General features: G+C 30.4%; 3 protein-coding genes across 3 annotated transcripts in view; 2 read left to right on the forward strand and 1 right to left on the reverse strand.

The window, feature by feature from the left end:
* Positions 1-452, forward strand: part of LOC112090626 (homogentisate solanesyltransferase, chloroplastic-like) — a 2,198-nt gene extending 1,746 nt beyond the window's left edge. Inside the window, exons 4-6 of the mRNA XM_024162377.1 lie at positions 69-131; positions 209-241; positions 342-452. Coding sequence (XP_024018145.1) covers positions 69-131; positions 209-241; positions 342-416 — 171 coding nt within the window. The 3' untranslated portion in view covers positions 417-452. The remainder of the gene's footprint in view (positions 1-68; positions 132-208; positions 242-341) is intronic.
* A 3,102-nt stretch (positions 453-3,554) lies between these two features.
* LOC112090624 (homogentisate solanesyltransferase, chloroplastic-like) lies at positions 3,555-8,635 on the reverse strand. The gene is made up of 10 exons (XM_024162374.1): positions 8,353-8,635; positions 7,392-7,552; positions 7,125-7,271; positions 6,489-6,717; positions 6,091-6,164; positions 5,143-5,235; positions 4,891-5,008; positions 4,286-4,348; positions 3,862-3,894; positions 3,555-3,754 (listed from the first exon to the last, which is right to left on the reverse strand). The coding sequence occupies exons 1-10, from the start codon at positions 8,596-8,598 to the stop codon at positions 3,680-3,682; spliced, it is 1,239 nt and encodes a 412-aa protein (XP_024018142.1). The 5' UTR covers positions 8,599-8,635; the 3' UTR covers positions 3,555-3,679.
* A 3,321-nt stretch (positions 8,636-11,956) lies between these two features.
* On the forward strand, positions 11,957-17,274 carry LOC112090623 (zinc finger BED domain-containing protein RICESLEEPER 2-like). The gene is made up of 6 exons (XM_024162373.1): positions 11,957-11,965; positions 13,704-13,952; positions 15,016-15,597; positions 15,691-16,254; positions 16,375-16,867; positions 16,952-17,274. The coding sequence occupies exons 1-6, from the start codon at positions 11,957-11,959 to the stop codon at positions 17,272-17,274; spliced, it is 2,220 nt and encodes a 739-aa protein (XP_024018141.1).
* Positions 17,275-22,294: the final 5,020 nt, after the last annotated feature.

The following is a 22,294-nucleotide window of genomic DNA, read 5'->3' on the forward strand; positions in this document are numbered from 1 at the left end:
TTTAACTGATCCTTCTTTATGTCAAGACTAAGAACTGATACATAAGTTCTTGTATTGAATGTTTACAGGCTTTCAAGGGTTACTCAATGTTGACTGGTCATTTAATCTTTGCCTTATTGTTACTTTTTCAGGTAAGTCATACATAATTCAAGAAAAAAAAAAATAAGTAAAAACTCTCTTACAATTTCTTTTCATGTTTTCCTTCCAGGTCCGAAAGTTGGACAAAGCAAACTATGTCCAGGTAATAATTATATATGTACCTTCTAATCAACTATATGTTAACCAATGAACAATAAATTATTGAAATTTTGATCACATGTTTGATTTTATCATGTTTACAGGAAGCCAGCACAAATTTTTATCAATTCCTTTGGAGGCTTCTTTCATTAGAGTTTCTTTTATTTCCTTTCATATGACAAATTAGTTGCCCGTTAATTGTATGTTTTTCCCATATAACTATTGTAAGGTGGGAGATAAAGTGAGCTCTGTGTAGCTATGTTTAAGATATATATTATCGTTTTATTTCTTTTGATTTTGAATAAAAGCATTCGAGACAAATATTATAATTTTAATTGATTATATCAGTAGTATATTAATACTTTAGATTGATTGTAATCAATCGATCGATCTAAGTATGATCATGTGTTTATGGTTATTGTATTAGTAGTAGTTGCTATTGTATTTTTTTTAAGAGAAAGAAATTGCTATTGTATTTATACAAAACATTATGTTAAAATAAACAAGAATTAAAGTATCATTGATATGTTTTTGCAGTAGTTTATCATATTTCGTCGAGCAGGAAAAAAGACATTAGAAATTAATTTTGAGCTTTCCTTGTAGTACGTTTTAATTTTCGTCTTTTCTGAATACGGATATTAGAATCAATAATATTTTTTACTGAAAATGTTATGTTATATTAATTAAAAAGAAGAGAAAATTATTCAACTTATTTTAGAGTGAGTAGTACTTCTGAATTTTTATTCTTTTACTTTAGATTAATGCCATTTGCACTAATATAGTTTTTTGACAAAGAAGGATATATATCAACCAAGAATAAGAGATAAAAATCTAGACTCATACATTCTAAGAGGTATTTGTCTCATTTTCCCAATTAAAAATGTTTGTTATGTGATGGTATTTAGAAGGAAAAAAAATGATCCTTCCTTGCTATTAGAGAAAAAAAAAATATATATATCTTTTTTCTGAAAAAATTAAATTTTGAAAGACAAATAGTATTAAATATTGAACAGTTAATATTAACAATTTATACTTAATCACGAGTGGTTCTATCCACACCCCTTTTTTTACTCTGCACACTCCTCTTAAATTATAAACTTCTTATTACAAAAAAGCCCTTAAATAAAATGGCAAAAAAAAGACAATAATAACGAGTTTTTTTTTTCTCTCCACACACCCAACATATCATATTCTCAAATTATAAACTATATCTAATTCAAAAATACATAACAAAACTCAAAATTTCACTTTTCAATGATTATTCTCAAAACTTACATAGAAGTATGTTTAATTTTCTTTAATTTCGTTGAATGAAGATTTTTACATTTTGTTTTTTCTTTTGCATGGTTATATTTATTTACTAATCAATCTTTTAAGCAAATCATATAAATATAATAACACGCTAATGTATGCATCACGTTTTGTATAAAAAAAGATTAATTATCATTTTTTTTCTAAATTATGATTCTTGTAATACTTTATCATTTGATTTTTAAAATATAATATTTGTTCTTCTTGAAATATGAAACATTAATAAAAAAAAATCGTTGTCCGTTAGAGTTTCTAAAAGACATGACACTTGTCACACACATATATTGATGGTTCGTAAATAGTTTAGTGCAAAATTATTTTTCTACCCACCGCTTTTAAATTTATATTTTTTAAAACATCCTTTGATTTTCATAAATATATATATATTGAGAATTTAAAGTTCCTATACAATTTATTTTTATTATGTGTCATTTTGAAATAATTTTTTCATCACTTTGTTTCTGTTGAAATAATTTCTTTCAAATGAATCCTTACTTTATTTTTTATTATTTTTTTTCTTGTCAAAGACTCATGTACATTTTAATTCTCTTTTGATGTGCTTTTTTGAAATAGTTTTTCTTTCTTTCTTGTTCCTATTAAATAAATTAATTTGAATGTGTCCCTATTTATATTTTTTCATATAATGCTTATTATATCATAAGTGATTCTTGGAAATGTTTTTTTTAATTGGCTTACTAAAACAATTCTTTTTTCAAGTATGTCTCTTTTAAACACCATTTTTACACAACCCATTCGATTACCGTTTTCTCAAGATACCTTTTTTTCCTAATATGTTACTATCACTATTTTTTTTTTTCTTGAATATGTCCCTTACAAAACAAGGGTTCTTCTTGAAATATGAAACATTAATAAAAAAAAATCGTTGTCCGTTAGAGTTTCTAAAAGACATGACACTTGTCACACACATATATTGATGGTTCGTAAATAGTTTAGTGCAAAATTATTTTTCTACCCACCGCTTTTAAATTTATATTTTTTAAAACATCCTTTGATTTTCATAAATATATATATATTGAGAATTTAAAGTTCCTATACAATTTATTTTTATTATGTGTCATTTTGAAATAATTTTTTCATCACTTTGTTTCTGTTGAAATAATTTCTTTCAAATGAATCCTTACTTTATTTTTTATTATTTTTTTTCTTGTCAAAGACTCATGTACATTTTAATTCTCTTTTGATGTGCTTTTTTGAAATAGTTTTTCTTTCTTTCTTGTTCCGATTAAATAAATTAATTTGAATGTGTCCCTATTTATATTTTTTCATATAATGCTTATTATATCATAAGTGATTCTTGGAAATGTTTTTTTTAATTGGCTTACTAAAACAATTCTTTTTTCAAGTATGTCTCTTTTAAACACCATTTTTACACAACCCATTCGATTACCGTTTTCTCAAGATACCTTTTTTTCCTAATATGTTACTATCACTATTTTTTTTTTTCTTGAATATGTCCCTTACAAAACAAGGCTTATAATATTTGCAACAAGAATTGATCACTTACATATATTATGTAAAAGCACTTTGAAATGCCCTTTATTCCCAGCAACCGATGTTGAAAGTCGTGCTTTCAATTTCGTTTTCGTATTGCCAACCATTTAACACCAACCTATAAATATTTATTTTTAATTGGTGTACGTTGAAAGTATTCGACATTGTTTTTTTTAACCATACTATGAAGCAACGATGCCTTTTAGGGGTCGGGAAATTAAATTATCTTATCCAATGCTTATGTATTATTATCAAGGTATTTTTCCTTTTGGTAATTATATATCTTCTCTTACTGGTGTATATATCAAACGAAAGCGAGCAGTAAAAACATATCTTCGATATATACATTTTACATGAACGATTGAATCAATTTAATTATCTAAGGTACTACTATACTATTGACATAAACTCACAATTATAATATTTGTCTTGAATGCCTTTTTTCAAAATTAAAAGAGATGACATAAACTCATGATTATAATATTTGTCTTGAATGCCTTTATCAAAATTAAAAGAAATAAAATGATGATATCTTAAAAATATTACACACAACTCAATTTATTCCTTACCCCACCCTAGTCTATACGGGAAAACGTATAATCAACTGGCAATTAATTTGTTACATGAAAGGAAATAAGAGAAACTCTATATTAATAAGGTTCCAGAGAAATTGATAAAAATTTGCACTTGCTTCCTGCATACACACGATAAAAGTTAAAAATATGATCAAAATATCAATAGCATATCACTCAATTAATTAACATATTGTTGAGTCAAAGGTGCATATTTTATAATATTTACCTTGACATAATTTGCTTTGTCCAACTTTTTCGCCTGAAAGAATACAAAGAAAAGAAGTTAAATTATAATAAGAGAAGTTAATATTTTCTTGTACGTTATCTTTTTGGGATCATTTATGGTGGAACTACTTTTTTAACTGTTATTGTTGGATTAGTTTTTTAACGGTTAAATATGTGCAAGTCCGTATTAAAAATTTATAGCGCACCGCACAAAACTGTTGGATTAATTTTTTAACAGTTAAATATGTGCAAGTCCGTATTAAAAATTTATAGCGCACCGCACAAAATTGCTCTTGCTACAGATCTGATCGTTAAAAAAGTAATCTAATAGTTAAAAAAAAAAACAGTGCTCCATTGATAGAGCATTTATTGGGATTCCACCACAAAAAATCCCTTATTTTTTTCTCAGGTTATGTGAGGCATACCTGAAAAAGTAACCATACGGCCAAGATTGGGTGAGCAGACAACATTAAATAACGCTTGAAAGCCTGAAAACATCAAATGAGCGACTTTATGTATCAGTCATAGTCTTTACATAAAGAAGGGCCGGTTAAAGGAAAAAAAAATTAAAATGAAGAAAACACTGGAGAAATCTTTTTTGTTTTAAATGTCTATCAACTTGGTTTTTCCTTTTTTTTTTCTACATGTAACTTTTGCACAGTTGGTAAATTATCTTCTCAGATAAGTTATAATCTTATCTTATTTGTAAAGACAAAATTGTTATTTACTTAAGTGATTCTTTTTTTCTTCCCCTTATCTGTGGGACTTGGAGCCAATAACCGATCATTTCAAACAAATCATAACACCAACTAAACACAAATTGAGCTAGTTAGTTAATTATAACTTACTTTAATAAATCAACCAGTTACAAGAAATAAATAGAAAAACAAAGGAAAAAATTTATAAGAATTCTTCATGAAAGAATTTTAAATTTAGGATATTTATACAAATATTCTGCTTTCCAAAACAAAACAAAAATAAATAAACATTATATAGTAACCAATTTAATGACAGAGAATTATAAAATTACCTGAGGCATGTAAATGCCAACTGCTATAGCACCACTGTAAGCTAACATCAAAATTCCGGATCCAAGGATTGTAATGTATTTAGGTCCAATTATCGCCGCAAATGTTCGGATGTTATACCTATAATGTTTTTATATTAATTTGAAAACTAATAAATATACCATCTTAAACATGTTTATAAGATGAAAAAGCGATTGATGTAGAACATTTTGAGATTTTGAATCCACAAGATGCGATAATACATATAAACTTACCTCAAGTCACCTTCCAAGTCTGTGATATCTTTTGTGAGGCAAGCTACCGAGTAAAACAAGGCAACAAACGTAATAATGAAAATGTTTGGGGGGCTGCAGGGTGAATTGAAAGCGAAACATTAGATCTCTATAAAGAGTTGAACTAATGTCTATCTATTAATTGAAAAAACAAAAGTTATACTTCCAAAATTTTTTGTTTTTTATTTCTCTTAAGAGAATACTTGTATGTTTTTAGCAACAAAAAATTGCATAGTCAAATAAATTATTTGTTTTTATGTAAAGTAAATGTTGAACGATAATTTAGTTGCTTCACAAGTTTTCTATAACACCATCTCCTTTTGACCATCTAATATGGCAGTGCTGTAATCTGCGGCCTCCATTTATTTTACAATCACTAAGCAAAAATATCTAGAGAATTAACATGGTTTTATAAGTAATTTATGGGGAATAAATTACTATATGAAATTAAACAAAGTACATATAGTGAAGATTAAACGTGGAATATAAATTATATCATTCTAAATAGAAATGTCAATTAGCTGCGTCAAGGAAAACGCGATGTGACTGTATATTTTTTTCTCTCTCAAAAATCACAACTACTGAGCTATACATAAATCACCAAAAAGGTGGAATTTGAATTGTGACTGAAATAACCACGTAATATTGTATCTCAAAAGTCCCTATAACTTAAAGTGTAATAAAAAAAGCACTTAAGTTATTAATTAGTTAAGATTAAGGGGAGGATTCGAGTTTTTAATTCGAATTGAGATGTGATTTTTTTTTTTAGTGTAGTAGAAAAAATATATGTGACTTTTCATAAAAACTTTTAACTGTAACAAAATTAAAATTTAAAACTCAAATTGGTAAAATATGAATCCTTCATTTGAAGGAAAAAAAGCTAGATATGAAAGATAAATAAATAAATAAACAAAAAATTGTTACACGTACCTCCATTGGAATCGAAGTCCAAGAGAAGTTGTGGAGGCGTAGAGTACACCGGTATGATGAAGTGTACTCATCGTCTGCATAATTTGCTTTTGTTACTTTAATTATCATTTTTTCTGTGTACATATGGGAAGAGAAAAGTTAAGATGCTCTAACTAGAACCTACAGAAAAAAAGTTAGCAGCTTCACAAAGTATACTCTTCTTCTATATGCTAGCATTAATTTCATGCTAGTTTCCTCTAATCATAAGCAGAATTTTACGTAATAAAATCTTACATTTTTCATGCCACTAGTTTTAACTCTTTGAAGTACCAATATTATATTTTCAACCACCTAAAAAATAAATTAATTAAATATGAAATTTAATTACAAGATTCTAGATGGGAGAAATGTAATAATACCACAGAAACCAAAGTAACTGTTGCAATAGAAGATCCTTTGAATCTAAGCGGAGGGGCAGAATACACAGTGCCCATGAACAGAGTAAAGCAGAAGCAACAAGTGGTGATTAGGTTGGCGTTCATTAACCATAAAATCAAATGGCCCCCAATTGCAGATAATATCGTCAAGAGCCATGCTTGTTTTAGTGAAAGATCGCCTGTCGGTATAGCCAAATAAGGTTTGTTCATCCTGAACCATGAACCATGAAAAAAAAATCAAAACAAACAAAAGTAAGAGGGCTTTTGCATGCACTAATTTTGGAAAAAATATTGCCACTTTGATTCTAATTGTCAAGAAATTAGTTCAGATGCACGCACGTCCTGAACGTAAATTAAAAGCACCATGGCCAATATCCTTTTACTTCTAACCAGGAGTTTTTAAGGCTCCTTTATTTGCCCCATAGATACACAGCAAATTATATATGTAGGTATTTAGAAACCATTGTTAGTGTGGTTCTTTTAACTGTTATTTTTATTAGAATTCAGTTTAAGTTTAACAGATCGTTTCAGTTCTTTAACAGATTGTTTTCCAATATAATCGTCAAGATATGTGCGGCTATATATATAAGTACATATATATTTATATAAAAAGCATACCTATCAATATCGGCATCAAAAATCTGATTAATGCCAGCAATGTAAGTGTTTGCAAGAATTATAGCTATTAGGCCCGGTAATGCCTGCAACAACAGAGACCATTTGAACAAGTGTTTGTTCTCGACCATTACTCTTGCAAACATACATCTGCTCAAAAAAAAAAAGTACATAGAGTTATATAAACTAATATGCGCAATTAGATCATTTCTTGTATTGAAAAATCAGTTTTTTTTTTCCTCCTTTAAATTTGTGTAAAAGCTTACTTACATGGATGATATAGATACTTGAATCATTGTATAGGGTCTTGAGAATTTATAAAAAACAGATCCAAAACGTAAAATTTTGGCAACCAAATTTGGACCAGCTGATTTAGTTTGATCTTTGTCGAGGACGGGGTCTGAACCTTCAGATTCAAGTTGAGCGCATGCCTAAAACCATAATTAGTTCAACTTATAAGTACTTTAATTGAACGAAATTTGAAAAACTAACAAATGTAATCAAAATCACAACACTAACTATAGACTTTTGACTAAGGATAAATACTCAAATGGTTCTGCAAGCAAGCCTCCAACAACAGTACATACTCTATTATTTGAAACATATGTGGGTCCCATGTATTATACATAGATATATGTATACCGATATATATGTATAGTCAAAAGTTTGTACGTATATACCATTTCGCATTTGTGCGTGTCATTAATCCTTATGCAAAAGGCGTTTTTTAGAGGTAAATGTGACAATTTCATTTAAAGGTCACCAAAGGATTAAAATACATTACTGTACTAAAGCTATAGAAACGGGTGACACTCACAAGACTAGACATTAGAAACGCACCCTTAATCCAATAATAGGGAGGAAACCTCCCAAAAGTGTCTCTATAACATTTGGCCATAGAAAATCGACAACCATATTCTAATCTTATAATGGACCTCACACATACACACATACCTCAGACTAACAGCGGTGGGGAAGCCATATACACACTTTAGTTTGAAGTTGATGAAAAATCTTTCTAATTTTATCCCATGAGTAAAAAATAAAATTGTTTTAAGGGATCCCACATTTACTTCATTATGGATGAAAAATGCAACTAAACAATTTTTCATTAATGCAAAAGGATGTTTGGTGGTTCACACAATTTGTATCATTTTCATTACTAGAAAGTCAGCAATTAAGCGTGTACTAACTTACTAATATGCAATTAAAGAAATAAAATAAAATATACCTGACTATAATTACGGTTACGTTGGCCAAATAATAAGGATTTTGAGAACCTGTTCTCCCCATAGAGCCCTATCGGCTGGTTCAATTTATTGGTGGCGCATTTTGAAGGGAAGTTGGATGATTTGGTACTTAATTTTGTTGTAGGTTTAATTGGAATTAACCTATTCACATAAGAGGAGGCCTTACAACAGCTAGATATAAAAGGTGGTACTTTAAGGGAAGAGTACTGGGTGATTGTGAGCTCCATGTATGGTAAATGAAACAACCAAGGAAAAATAATAAAAAGGACAAGCAAACGAGAAAGTGTTGAAAACAAATGCTTCAAGAGCTTCCAAATTTATAGAAGAATGCCATTGGAAAGTCTACTTGTCATGTTACTGTAAATTTGACTAGCTATTCTTTTATGATTATTATAACGGAAAAGTCGTCAAAACATTTTTTTTTTTCATCTGAATATAATGATATTTTAAACGAGATAGGTATGAAGTAACCCTCACAATACAACGGCAAGAAAAATATATTTAAGTTTTAATTAGGAAGCCATTGTCATTTATATCTCTATTATCTATTATAAGAAGCGCGGATGGCATTAAATTTTTCGTACTTCAACTGTCAGCTTTGTTGTTTTCAGGTTTATCTCTTTTTTTTTCTTTCAAGTTTTTTTTTTTTTAATTTACTTTGCTTACTTGCTCTAAACCTTTTTTTAAATTGTATATTTCAACCGTTTTTTTTCCTTTCCATTGTCCTTAATTGTTCTTTAAATGTTGTTCTTTTTTCTTCTTCTTCTTTCAATCTTTTATATTTCATTGTTTCCCATTAAAATATTTTTTTATTAATTTTCTCTTTAAACACCTTCTTGTTTTTTCTTACTTTCATAAATATTTTCACTTGTTTTGCTTGCCTCCTTGCTTTCAAGCACTTGTTTTTTTCTTTTTTAACTTTGCCTGCTTGCTTTCATGTTTTTTTTAATTGAATTTTTCAGCTTTTTTCCTCTCCATTTTCTTTAATTGTATTTAAAATATTGTTCATTTTATTCTTCTTTTTTAAATCTTGCATTTTTCACTTTTTCCTGTTAAAATGATTTTTTCATTTATTTTCTCTTTAACTACCTCAATTATTTCACTTGTGAATATTCTCCAATACTATATATCTATATTTATAGTAGAGAAGATGTATATATACTTTCTTTTTTCAATCATCATTATGTCTAATATAAAATTTTTGATTTTCATAGAACCATAATTAATTTTATTTAGGTTAAAATTAAAAACTTTCTAATAATTTAGAAAGTTATTGGAAAAATTTTTATGATTACCATTTTTTAGTTTGAAAATAATTATAAGTTGGATATATTTATTTATGTTTGTCATTATTACAACATTGTTTGCATCCCTTAAAAAACATGGTTAGCATTGATTTAAAAAAGAATAAGTCGAATTATTAACATATTTATTTATTACTTTTTATAGATGTAATGAAAAAAACGTGTTTGTATTGAAACATTACTTATCATATTTAATAATTTTAAATAAATTTTTAATAAACTGCAAATTGTAAAGTGAAAAAAAAGGCTAATAACGGGACGTGTCTCAAGCTAGTTATTGTTAAGAAAAAAGAATAGTCATAGATAAAATAAATAGCCTGAAAGGGACATATTCAAGAAAAAAATAATAGTGATAGTAACATATTAGGAAAAAGGGTATCTTGAGAAAACAGTAATTGAATGGGTTGTGTAAAAATGATGTTTAAACGAGACATACTTGAAAAAAGAAGTGTTTTAGTAAGCCAATTAACCCAAATAATTTTGTGAATATTTGGACTTTTATACTAGAACCCGTAGTCCTCTAAATTTTACAAATGGTTATGAAAATCGTTGGCAATCATTATTATAATATGAACTCATGCGTAGCTTGTTATCAATATGAATTTGACTCAGTCTGACGACTACATGTAAGGAAAAGTCGTGTTTTTAGTCAACATCTTAGAATTCACGGTGGTTGATAATTGATGGCGTAACGCATTAATTTACGACAAGGCTATGGCCTTAGTGCCCACTAATTACTCTCAACTGGAAAAAAATATCGTCTCGGGATTTTTCGCTTTCCCTTAATATCTATTTTTCTCTGATTGGTCCACTTGTATTTGACTAATTCGTTGTACATAACTATATTAATTAAAACCCTAATCTCTGAATCTTTGGTTGAGTAGAGCTTTTACCAAATTCCAACGTATTGTCTTCTTCACTAAATTTCTACAAACACCATAGCTGCATATTTACTTTCTGTTATGAATTTCCTCAAATTTGTCCCTCTTTAATTGGCATTTGGCCTTCAGTAAACTTACTTCTAAGAATGATATATATTAGTAATGTTTTAATTAAAAAATTTTAATTTTTAATTAAATTTATTATGAACACATTTCTCTTATTATTCTTACATGTGATTCTCTTTGCATATAACACTTATATACTATTTAATAGCCCCTTAATTAATCGTGCAATTTTTTAATGATACTCATAAATATTCACTAATACTTGCACATAAAAAAATAAAAATTCTCTTTATTAAATAAATAAAAGATATTCAATTACCTTTCATGTTCTAAAGATACCTTACAAGTTGCATTTGTGGGCACAATCTTAAAAGATCGATCAGCCGGGACTTGTATAGTAACTGCTCTATTAAATTTATTATTTCTATTTTTTAAAGGTACGAATTATTTAGACATAATTTAATATTCATAGCCACATGAGTACTTTGTTGAAAATTAATTAAACAATTTAAAATTCTAGTGCACAAGCCAATTAAAAAAGATTAATGGTCAAGTCGAATCCGTTGGTACGTTGGAAACTCCATCTGATTTCTCATTTTAATTACTATTGTCGCTTCCATTATTAGATTAATTGTCATGATGGTTCATGCATGCCTTCTATAATTATTTAATGGTCCTTTCCGTTTATTCTAGAAAGTGTCCGCACACAAGTTTAACAAGTTTCAAGGAGTAGACAAGAAAGATTCGCAGTTTCTAAGGAACGAGGATTGTTAATTTAAATTAATATTTTATAGAGTATCGCTAAACGTTTTTAAAAAAAAATTAAATTATACATGATCTAAACCAATTCACTTGCGCATTATTTTTATCTAAAATCGTTTTGGAATCCAACACAATGGTATAAAGATCGAGAATAACATTGAAGATCATTTGGTTAAGATTCATCAATATGAAAGTCATGTTAGAAGTGTTGGTTTTGGTCTGCAAGAGATAATGATTATTAGATTTAATTTATGGGAAAAAAGATAAATACTTTTTGGAGTGTATGCGTATGGATTTTTACCCTTTACTGTTGATTAATATCCTTTTTAGTGAAATAATTAATTAGTCAAAAAGATATTTTTCAAGAGTAAGGTGTAAAAATCAAGACCCATACACAGATAAATTCACCAATTTTTTCTTAATTTATTATGCATAGCAACAAGAGTTTTAATTTTTGCTTTTTTAAAATTTCACTTGTGCCACCCAATTGATTTTAACAACTGATAGTTGCCTCCTCTAGGCTCAAGGCAGCTATGCCCCTAAGAGGCTTCAACTGCAGGAAGCGATAGGGGATGGCGAAGGTAGCGTTAAGCCTTGATGATGGGAAAGGGGACGACGACAAGGAAGAAGGAGAGAAAAAGAAGGGAAAAAAGATAGAGAAAAATAGAAGAGCTCTCCGTAGGCCTGGAAAATTAAGTTATCAGACTCTGTATATCACTAGAACAAATATAAACTTTAACCACGGTTTAAAACCGTCATTAAAAGATTAGACGATGGTTTCACAACTTATTATATTATCGACAGTCATTAAATGGCAACAACATTTAACGACGGTTTATAAACGTCATTAAAACTATTTAAAAATATCATCTTATGTCATCATGTTGTTATTACGCATATCTTAACTTTAAACGATGGTTTTTGAGTAAAACATTTTTGCTATACTAAATGCATCATATTTAAATTTTATAATAAGACGACATATTTCAATAAAATGTCGTGGAAAAGTCAAAGATATGAATGCTTTATGACATTAAGAGAAAATGTCATAAAATTTAGTTTTATTGACTATAATACAATGTCACGGAAAACATTTAGTTCTATTTTGTTATAATATTAAAACTATTTATTAGGATATTAAATGTACAAAAAAAATAAAATTATTAAAAATAAAATCTGTAGATCACCCATAAAATCGAATTCAAACTTGAGTTAAAAAAAAATAAAAAATCGCTTAGTAAGAGCACCATTGCTACTCAAGTTGGGCTATAAAAAATGGTAGAATACAATAGAAAAAGATGCGTGATGGAGGCCTATACTTCTGGAGTAGTGAGGCTAATCTTAGATATGTCTAGTATCCAAACAAGACTATTATTACCATATAAACCTCCAAAAGCAAGAATCAAAAGGCCTTTGGGAGTACAGACACAAAAATAAAAAGCAGGCACATGTAGCTGCAAAAAATCAAACTTTTGCCTTTGTTGTTGATCTCATCCTGAAGAAGCTATATGACCTTGTTCACCCTATCTTTCAATTTTTTTTGCAAACATTGCCCTAAACACTAACTGGACGTTTGGTTCACAGATTTAGAACCATAATTCAAAATCATTCTCGATTTACGTGTATTTTTTGTGAGAAAAAATACTATAACAAGTCACGAATTATGATTCGAATTATGACGTGAATTCTCATACCAAACACAGTCTAAAAGATTTCGAAGTTTGGAAGAGCATTTAACCACACCATTCAATCATTCAAGAAATACATTTTAGAAGAATAACCTTACAAACTGTAACATCATAAGCATACTCAGCTCGAAAAATAAAATCACTAAACAAACCAAATTTAAAGGTGTGCCCTTGCGGGAAAAACTGCAATCCCAACATATATAACACATAAATTAAGAAAACCGTCCTAAAAAAATAATAATTAAGAAAACTGAAAGACTTGTTAGTACATATTGCCTAGAACTGTACAAAAAAACCATAAAATCGAAACCGACCGCAACTGACTGAAGAACCGACCGCTCAAAACCGAAAATGATGGTGCCACATGGAACCGAACACAATCGGTTCGGTTAACCGACCGATTCTCTAGATATTCAGTTCGGTTTTGATTTTGGTGTGTGCAAATTCGGTTAAAACCGAACCGACCAAGGATTTATTTTTAATGTTTTCATTTTGTTTTTTTTTTAAACTTATGTTGTCGTTTTTAGTTTGGAATGTCATTTTTAGTTTTACAAGTCACAAAACTGAAAAAACCCACCCTCTTTCTCTCAGTCTCTCTCTGCCTCTCTCTGTCTCTCACTCTCTCACCCAGATAGACACCCACGCCCACGACCACCCACCCTCACGCCTCACCTCTCTCACTCTCACCCACCCTCATGGAAGCCCCAGCCGCCGCCTCTCTCCTCAGTCGTCCTCACTCGCACATCCGCCTCCGGCCTCCGGCTCTCTCACTCTCTCTGCCGCTCTAACTCTCACGGTGAAAGAAGCCCTAGCCGCCGCTCTGCCGATCTCCTCAGTCCTCCTCGGGCTCGCACGTCCGCCTCCGCCAAGCTCCGCCGAGGTTTGGCTTTTGTTTCTCCACTTTCTATTTCCATCAAGCTTGGTCGATTGGATTTCTTGCGTTTGATTTTGATATATTATATATATATATATATGTATGCGGTATGCCACAGAATTTGTGGAAGGAAATATATTGAATCAGTTATTAATATTGAACCTGAGTTTTTGGTCGATTGGATTTCTTGCGTTTGATTTTGATATATTATATATATATATATGTATGCGGTATGCCACAAAATTTGTGGAAGGAAATATATTTAATCAGTTATTGTTATTGATATTGAACCTGGGTTTTTGGTCGATTGGATTTCTTGCGTTTGATTTTGATATATTATATATATATATATATATATATATGCGGGTATGCCACAGAATTTGTGGAAGGAAATATATTGAATCAGTTATTGATATTGTACTTGGGCATGTGAAGAAACCCATGGTTGTTTTTATATACTTGTAGTGTTTTGCCTTGGCATGTAAGTCGTGTATTTTTTTTTTTTTTTTTTGGGGTCTAGGAATTAAAGAAATGGCTAACAACTGGGTAGCTGATCCATCCCTTTCTCTCTCTCTGTTCCTCTTTCTTTCCATCTGTATTTCTCTCTCTCTAGATATATATATCTCGGATATGTATGTATTGTAATGTCATTGTAATGTATAGTCTACTGAATTCCTACACAGTTTTGTAAAATCACAAGTCAATGTTGTTGCTGACCATTCTCTGACCATAATTCTGATATGTACTGCCTCTCTTATCTCCTTTAGAAATTTATTAACCGCCTCCTTATATCTCATTCAATTGTGCTTCATTTATTTACCTCCTTGGTTGAAGAATCATATATTGCCCATGTTATACTATAGTATATCACATGGATTCTTTTATGGTGCCGAAAGAAGAATTCTTAACATTAATATCGAGAATATGATAATTTACGTATTTTATATCTGAATTTGTGAACTCAGAGAATTAGTAAGCCATGATAGGCATGTGAATTTTAAGGGATCATTAACATCAACAAGAAAGCATGTTGTTTGTCATTTTTTAACTGTTAGCTTAATTCTTATAGATGTCTTCATCGAAAAAGCAAAAAGAGATAGAGTCTCAATCTAGTCAAAAAGAAACCGAAACTACTGAAACACAAGAGACAACTAAGGAAGAAGGGGAATGTACTAAGAAAAGGAAGAAAGCCCGACAAGTAAGCCCAGTTTGGCTGCATTTCACGAGGGACGAAAAAACCAAGAGGGCTACTTGCAAGCATTGTGGTGTCACTTATGCCGCTGATTCGAAAAAGAATGGCACGTCTATAATGAAAAGTCATATAGAAAGTTGCTTGATGAATCCAGAGAGTGAAAACAAACAAAAGACCATCCAATTTAGTAGAAAGATCGGAGCACATGAAGAGGACACTGCTACTAGTACTATGACACTAAGAGCTTGGTCCAAAGAGGGTTATAAGAGAGCCGTTTCGGAGTATATCGTATTGGATGAGTTACCATTCCGACACGTGGAAGGTAAAGGGTTTAAGCGCTATTCGGCGTACTTGAATCCTAGAGTGTTTGACATTTCAAGGATAATAATTGCGAGTGATGTTTATCAAATGTTTTTAGAGGAGAAAAAGAAGTTGAAGAAGGTTTTAGGAAAGCAACGGGTGTGTTTGACGACTGATACTTAGACATCAATTCAGAACATCAATTACATGTGTTTGACCGCACATTGGATCGATGAAGATTGGAATATGCAGAAAATGATCATTAATTTCATCCAAGTTCCGAATCATAAAGGAGAGACAGTTGCACAAGAGATTTTAGTTTGCCTTAATAATTGGGGCATAACTACATTGTTCACAGTTACAGTGGACAATGCAACGTCCAATGATGTGGCTATGGACATGTTGAAGAGAAAAGTCAAAGATATTCCTAATTTTCTCGTCTTAGATGGCCAGATGAAACATATGCGGTGTGTCTGTCACATTCTAAACTTGATTGTTAATGATGGGCTCACGGACTTAGCATATTCTATTGCAAGCATCCGCAATGCAGTTAGGTATGTGAGGTCCTCACCTCAACACCTCAAAAAGTTTAAGGAGTGCATGAAGGAAGAAAACATCAACTTAACTGCCCTATTGTGTTTGGATGTGAAGACGAGGTGGAACTCTACCTACCTAATGTTGGAGACTTCTTTCGAGTTTGTCCCCATTTTTGAGAGGTTGCTTTTGGATCAAAACAATTGTGCTTACTTTGATGAAGTTATAAAAGACAAAAAGATGGAGGGTCCACCAAATGAGACGGATTGGGACAATGCACGGGTTTTTTTTTAGGTTTTTAGGTAAGTTTTACAATTTGACGAAGAAGTTTAGTGGTTCATATTATGCACTTCAAACTTCTATTTCAAAGATATTTGTGCTGTCAAACGAGAGTTGATTAAGTTAGAGGAGTGTGATGATCCTATGTTTAATGAAATGGAAACGATGATGAATAAGAAATTTGATAAGTATTGGGGAAATGTCGAGAAAATGAATCACATGATGTTTCTTGGCTTGGTTCTTGATCCAAGATATAAGTTGGATTATCTTGTTCTTGCCTTCAAGTGTATCTACAATGATTCGACATCTGTCACGTTGTTAAAAGGGGTTGAGGACACATTGCGTAGATTGTACAAGGAATATCATGATCGGGCTCCTCCTCCACCTTTGGCTCCCTCGTCGCCCCCCCCCCCTAATTCTACTATTAAGCAACCACAATTATCACAGTTGGCCAAACCTCGATTTAGGAATACAAGGTCAGCTCACTCAGTAGAAACTTATTCTGGTTGTAATTCAAGTCCTTCAACAATTACGGCATCTAGTGAGCCCGCCTCAATGCCGGTTATTGATGATGAGATAGAGGCCATGTTTAGAAAGCAAAAGATGAGTGGGAATGGTGCAAATGTGTAGAAGAATGATGTGGATAAGTATTTATCTGAGCAATGCGAAGAGCTAGTGGATGACAGTTTTGACATCCTAGGTTGGTGGAAAGTAAATGCTCCTAGGTATAAGGTCTTGTCCCAAATAGCTAGAGATGTGCTTGCAGTTCTGGTTTCGACGGTTGCATCTGAATCAGCTTTTTCTACATGTCGTCGTATTCTTGATCCTCTTAGGAGTTCATTGGCTCCCAGGATGGTGGAAGCACTTATTTGCTTAAAAAGTTGGTTGAACGCGAAGGATGAAGAATATGAACCCGTGGTTCTTAGGCAATATATGGATGAGGTTGAATCTTTTGCAGATTGCTATCATGTTGTCTCGAGTAATGCTAATCATGATTGTACATACTACACATACTTGATATAATTATATCTTTTTTATTCATTTCATGACATATGTAAATTAATTTATAATTTTCTTGTAAATGATGTTGAGGTTGTTATTGCCTAGTACCTAGTGCAACGTCAACAAACATTTTCTAAGAAGTAAAAAAGTTAAATCACTTTAAACGACAGATATGTAAGAACAACTACTATAAAAATAAAAATCTTCATCAGTAAAATGTAAAAATAAACCTGAATAGGAATTGACGATTGAGATTGGAGCCTCTACGATCCATATCTATGACCTCAAGCTCCCTAAACCAGGTAAAGCCAACTCCTTAAGCAGTCCACCAAATCTTTTACATACTCTTTAAGGTTTCTAAATAAAACCCAGAACCAGAATTGCACAAAAATGAATTTCGGACGACGAATTTCGTGAAGAAATGAATTTGGATTGAAATCCAGAGAGAGAGAGAGAGAGAAACCGATCGAATATAGACTAGTGATATTTCACCCGTTTGTATAATATTAACCCATTAGACGACCGTTTTTCAAAATCGCTCGTTGAATGGAAATGATTTGGCGACGGTTAATCCGGGTTACGAAATTAGTATCTTACGATCTCCTACAAACTTAAAGAAGTTTCGTCCCCAAAACTTAAAACAAAGCCGGGTACTTCTTGCGCATTTCATCTTCAGGTTTTCATGTAGCCCCTTCCACTTCATGATTGCGCAATAAAACCTTCACTAATGAAATTCTCTTGTTGCGCCATTTTTGCAATATTGACGCGTGAAATACGTTACGTATACTAAGTGCTAGTTTGTAAGCAATTTCGCCGACTCGTTCGAGAATTTCAAAAGGTCCAACATAACAGGGGCTCAACTTCTCTTTCTTTCCAAATCACACTATTCCCTTCATTGGCGCGACTCACACAAAAGCTATAATCACCCACTTGGAATTCTAGTGGTCGTCGTCACACATCCGCACAGCTTTTCTGACGATCTTGAGCAGCTTTCATTCGTTGTTGAATAAGTCTTGTCTTTTCTGCTGCTTCATCTATCTTTTTTGGGCTAAAATATTTCCTTTCTCCGACCCCATACCAATATAGTGGTGATCTGCATCTACAAATATAAATCTAAAGAATATAGAAAAATATATGCATTTAAATATAAGAATAACTCTATTTTCATATAATTTTCAATATATATTCACCACCAGGTGGAGATTTGTGAAGTATTGCCTCTAATTGTTTTAAGTTGGATGGCAATTATTTCAGTTAATTAGTTAGAGGAGCCAAGTCAGACAACTGCAGCCTTTAATTTGGTTTATGTGACTAATTGGTCCACGTGTAATGTTGAGATTGGTCTGGGTTGGTCTGGGTTGTGTTATTTAGGGCTCGTTTAGTTCGCTGATTTGAGTTTTTAATTCGAGTTGAGATTAGACTTTATGTGAGAGCTTTTTACTGTAATAAAACTCGAATTTTAAACTCAAATCGGTGAAATGAACAGGTGCAGTGTAAAGTCTAAGTAACTAATTCTGTTTTTGCTTGAAGAGTGCTCTGATATTTGTGAGAAGGGATTTAGAGAGAAAACGGTAAGCTTGTTTTCTGGTTTCTTTTACTGGGTTTGAGGGTGTGTTTGTTTCTCGAGAAAATCTTTGTATTGTGAGCGGTGTGAAATTCTCTTTTGAGAGTACTACTGAGGGTGTAATCAGCATCGAATAGTGGATTTGGCTGGGTTAATTAGAGAAACCCCCCTTGGATGCAGGATTGAAAAATCCGAACCAAGTAAATTTGTGTGTTTCCCCTTCTTCTTCTCATCTTCTTAAATTTTTACGCTTCTAAGATCGTGAATTAAAGATTTGGAGAGTAAATCCTCAAAATATCAATATCTCTATCTTGGAGTCCCCGCTTCGATAGCCAAGATAGCTATCTCTCCCTTTAAATGTAATGCCCATTAAAATCTTATCAGAAACAAAGTAGTGTCCGTTTTTATTCCATAAATTGCAGACCATTCATTTAAAATATTATCTTACAAGCATATCTTTCTGCATATAATCCCTATATATACATGATTTAAAGATTTAGCATCAATAGTTTTGGTACTTTAGTTTGCTTGTCATAAAATAAACCATAATGAAAGTATATAGGACACACTAATAAGTAATAACTACGAAGATATCTTTATCTTTATTGATTTAAAATGTCAAAAATACATCAAATGTATATAATTCTTAAAGGCACCAGATCAAACAGGTTTAACTATGAACTAAGAGAGTTACAAGTGAGCTCGTGCCAAGAATAAGACTTAGAGCTCCCCTGTAGCGTTAGCCCTATGTTTATAGTATACATAAATCTGTTGTTTCTGATTTACTCGTATAGATAATTCATAATCATCTCAAATTTCGTTTTTTTCGATTGTTGCCTGGTTCCATCGTGATCTCCTTATTGACGTTCGCTTATTTGAATTAGAGATATGCAAACTGCTTAATCTCAATCCAAAATTTTACATGATTTCAAATATGGGGCGTGGTTTTATCTTTTAGCCAGCTCGGATATTGGCGTAAAACCGAAAAGTCCACGTGTCACAATGTTGCCCGATCTTATCTGTGGTTGAGTATAAGACCATGTTCATTTCACCGATTTGAATTTTCAATTTTAGTTTTGCTATAGTTAAAAGTTCTCTCAAAAAGTCGCATCTAATATTTTCTACTACAGTTAAAAGCTCTCACATAAAGTCACATCTCAACTCGAATTGAAAATTCGAATCAACGAACTGAACGAGGCCTAAATTTTTACCCACTTTCAACTTCATCACTGAAAGGTGTAGAAACATGTTGCTCGGTGAGCTATCAACCATTCTCAAAGCATCGTCAAAAAAGTAATACTCGTACGTGATCTATCCATTTCAATTCCTTTCTCTTGGCAAACAAGCAAGTTATAATTGACAATTATCTCATATATAATTTTACCAAGTCATGCATATATATCCACCATCTCTATATTCGCAAAATGTTTCTATAGGAAATTTCCTCGAAAGAAGCACAACGCATACAAATAGGAGGGAAACTATTTGAAGTCATAATGGTATCATCCATCTAATTAAGGACAAAAATCGCAGGTGAAGGCCGCTTTATCATTTGTGTTGTAGGCATCTGGATGACACTAAAATTGAACAAAAGATATTTTATGTAAATACAGCCACAATTTTTAAATAAATTTGAAAGATTTGAACATATATACGATCTTGCAAATTATGTTGAAATATTGTAAAAAAATTTAAAATATTTGCAAATAATAAAAATTAAAATCATTATAATAATTATTATATAATTTTATAACAAAAAAGGCAACAATATAATGATTATACTAATCCTAAAGTATTCTAAGAGATTGCTTTAGTTCAATACCACTCTAATAGACAAAATAGATTTTCATTTTTGCATAAAAGAGAATTCTTTTTAAAGTTCTCATGTTAAAAAAGAAAAATGAGAGACACTGATTCTAAACATTACTATTAATAAAAGGTAGGTCCGTTAAGCCGCATGTTACAGAATTTATCTGTTAGTCAGTCCCTATAACATTGTTCATAAAAGACATTTACGGTATCATACTAATATATTGGCAGTTGCCCACTAAGGACTGACTGTATCCTATTAGGCTAGAGAAAGTGATGCCGACCTTGGGCTTAATTGGGATTGTGGATTTTCACAGTAGTTGTCGTTTTTGTTTCTTTACTTTAATGTCGTTTTGATAGAATGTCGTTTTTAATTAATAGGTGCGTTTGAAACTGTTTTTTGAGCAATTTTTAAAAACGTTTCACATGTCTTTTGAGGCATAAAAATGAAAAGAGTCTACAAACCTCATTTGTTTAGTAAATGTTTTGAAAACGAAAATGAAAACAAAAAACAATGAGAATGATTTTCGTGAATGAAGTAGAAAAAAATTTAAAATTATTTTTTCGTTTTCATTTTCATTTTCTAGTACTTATCGACAATGTTATCTTAAATAATTAGTAATTATTAATAATAACTAATAAATAGAAAGTAATTACTTAATTATTCATTAAATATTAATTTTTTATTATTATATATTTGATTTATTAATAAAATAATAAATAATAAATAGTAATTAATTATTTAGTTGAAGATTAATTGCCAAAATTTGATTATATAGTATATTAATAATAGAATAATTAATAATGAGTTATTAAATAAATAACTAATTATCAATAAATCAATCATATATTATATCAATTATAATCTATTAATTATTAAATAGTTGATAAATAAAAAAACAAACAGTAATTACTCAATTAATAATAAATATTAAATTAATTATTAGTTATGTAATATACTAATCAATAGTAATTAATAATTGATAGTAAGTAATTAATAATTATTTAAATAATTACTACCAAAAATTGATCATTTAATATATCAATAGAGTATTAAATAAAAATTAGTAATTAATTAAATAATTATTTAATTATGTGACTAAAAGTTAAATATTTAATTAGTAAATAGAATATTAATAAATTATTTATATACTAATTATTTATTAGTAATATGCTAATTAATTACTTATAAAGTAGTAAATATGAGTCCGTTACCAATATAGTAATTACATATAATCAACTATTAATTACAATCTTTTAATTATTTAGCATACTAATATATTATGTATGTAGTTTAATTACTAATGTACTAATTAATGATAATATCCATTATTATTATTATTATATTACTAATATATTTATTTTTATTTGTTAAGTGATTATTAATTACTTAATATATTAATTTAAGATTTTTAATTACATGTACTCAAAATAAAATTTCATAAATATAATCAAATAAGATTTCACATTTTCATTATATTCAAAATAATCTCTTAAAAGACCAACAAAATTTAATTTCAGAATCGGCCCTATAATGATTTTTAAGACAATCTCATTTTCACTTTTATGCTGAAAACAAAATCATTTTGAAAACATTACCAAACGAATCCAATGTGTTGTGTTGTTTTTCCATTTTGTGATTTGTATTAAATTAAATAGGGCAAGCCT

The sequence above is a fragment of the Morus notabilis genome, unplaced genomic scaffold (genome assembly GCF_000414095.1).
Source record: "Morus notabilis unplaced genomic scaffold, ASM41409v2 Scaffold674, whole genome shotgun sequence".
Classification (NCBI taxonomy): Eukaryota; Viridiplantae; Streptophyta; class Magnoliopsida; order Rosales; family Moraceae; genus Morus; species Morus notabilis.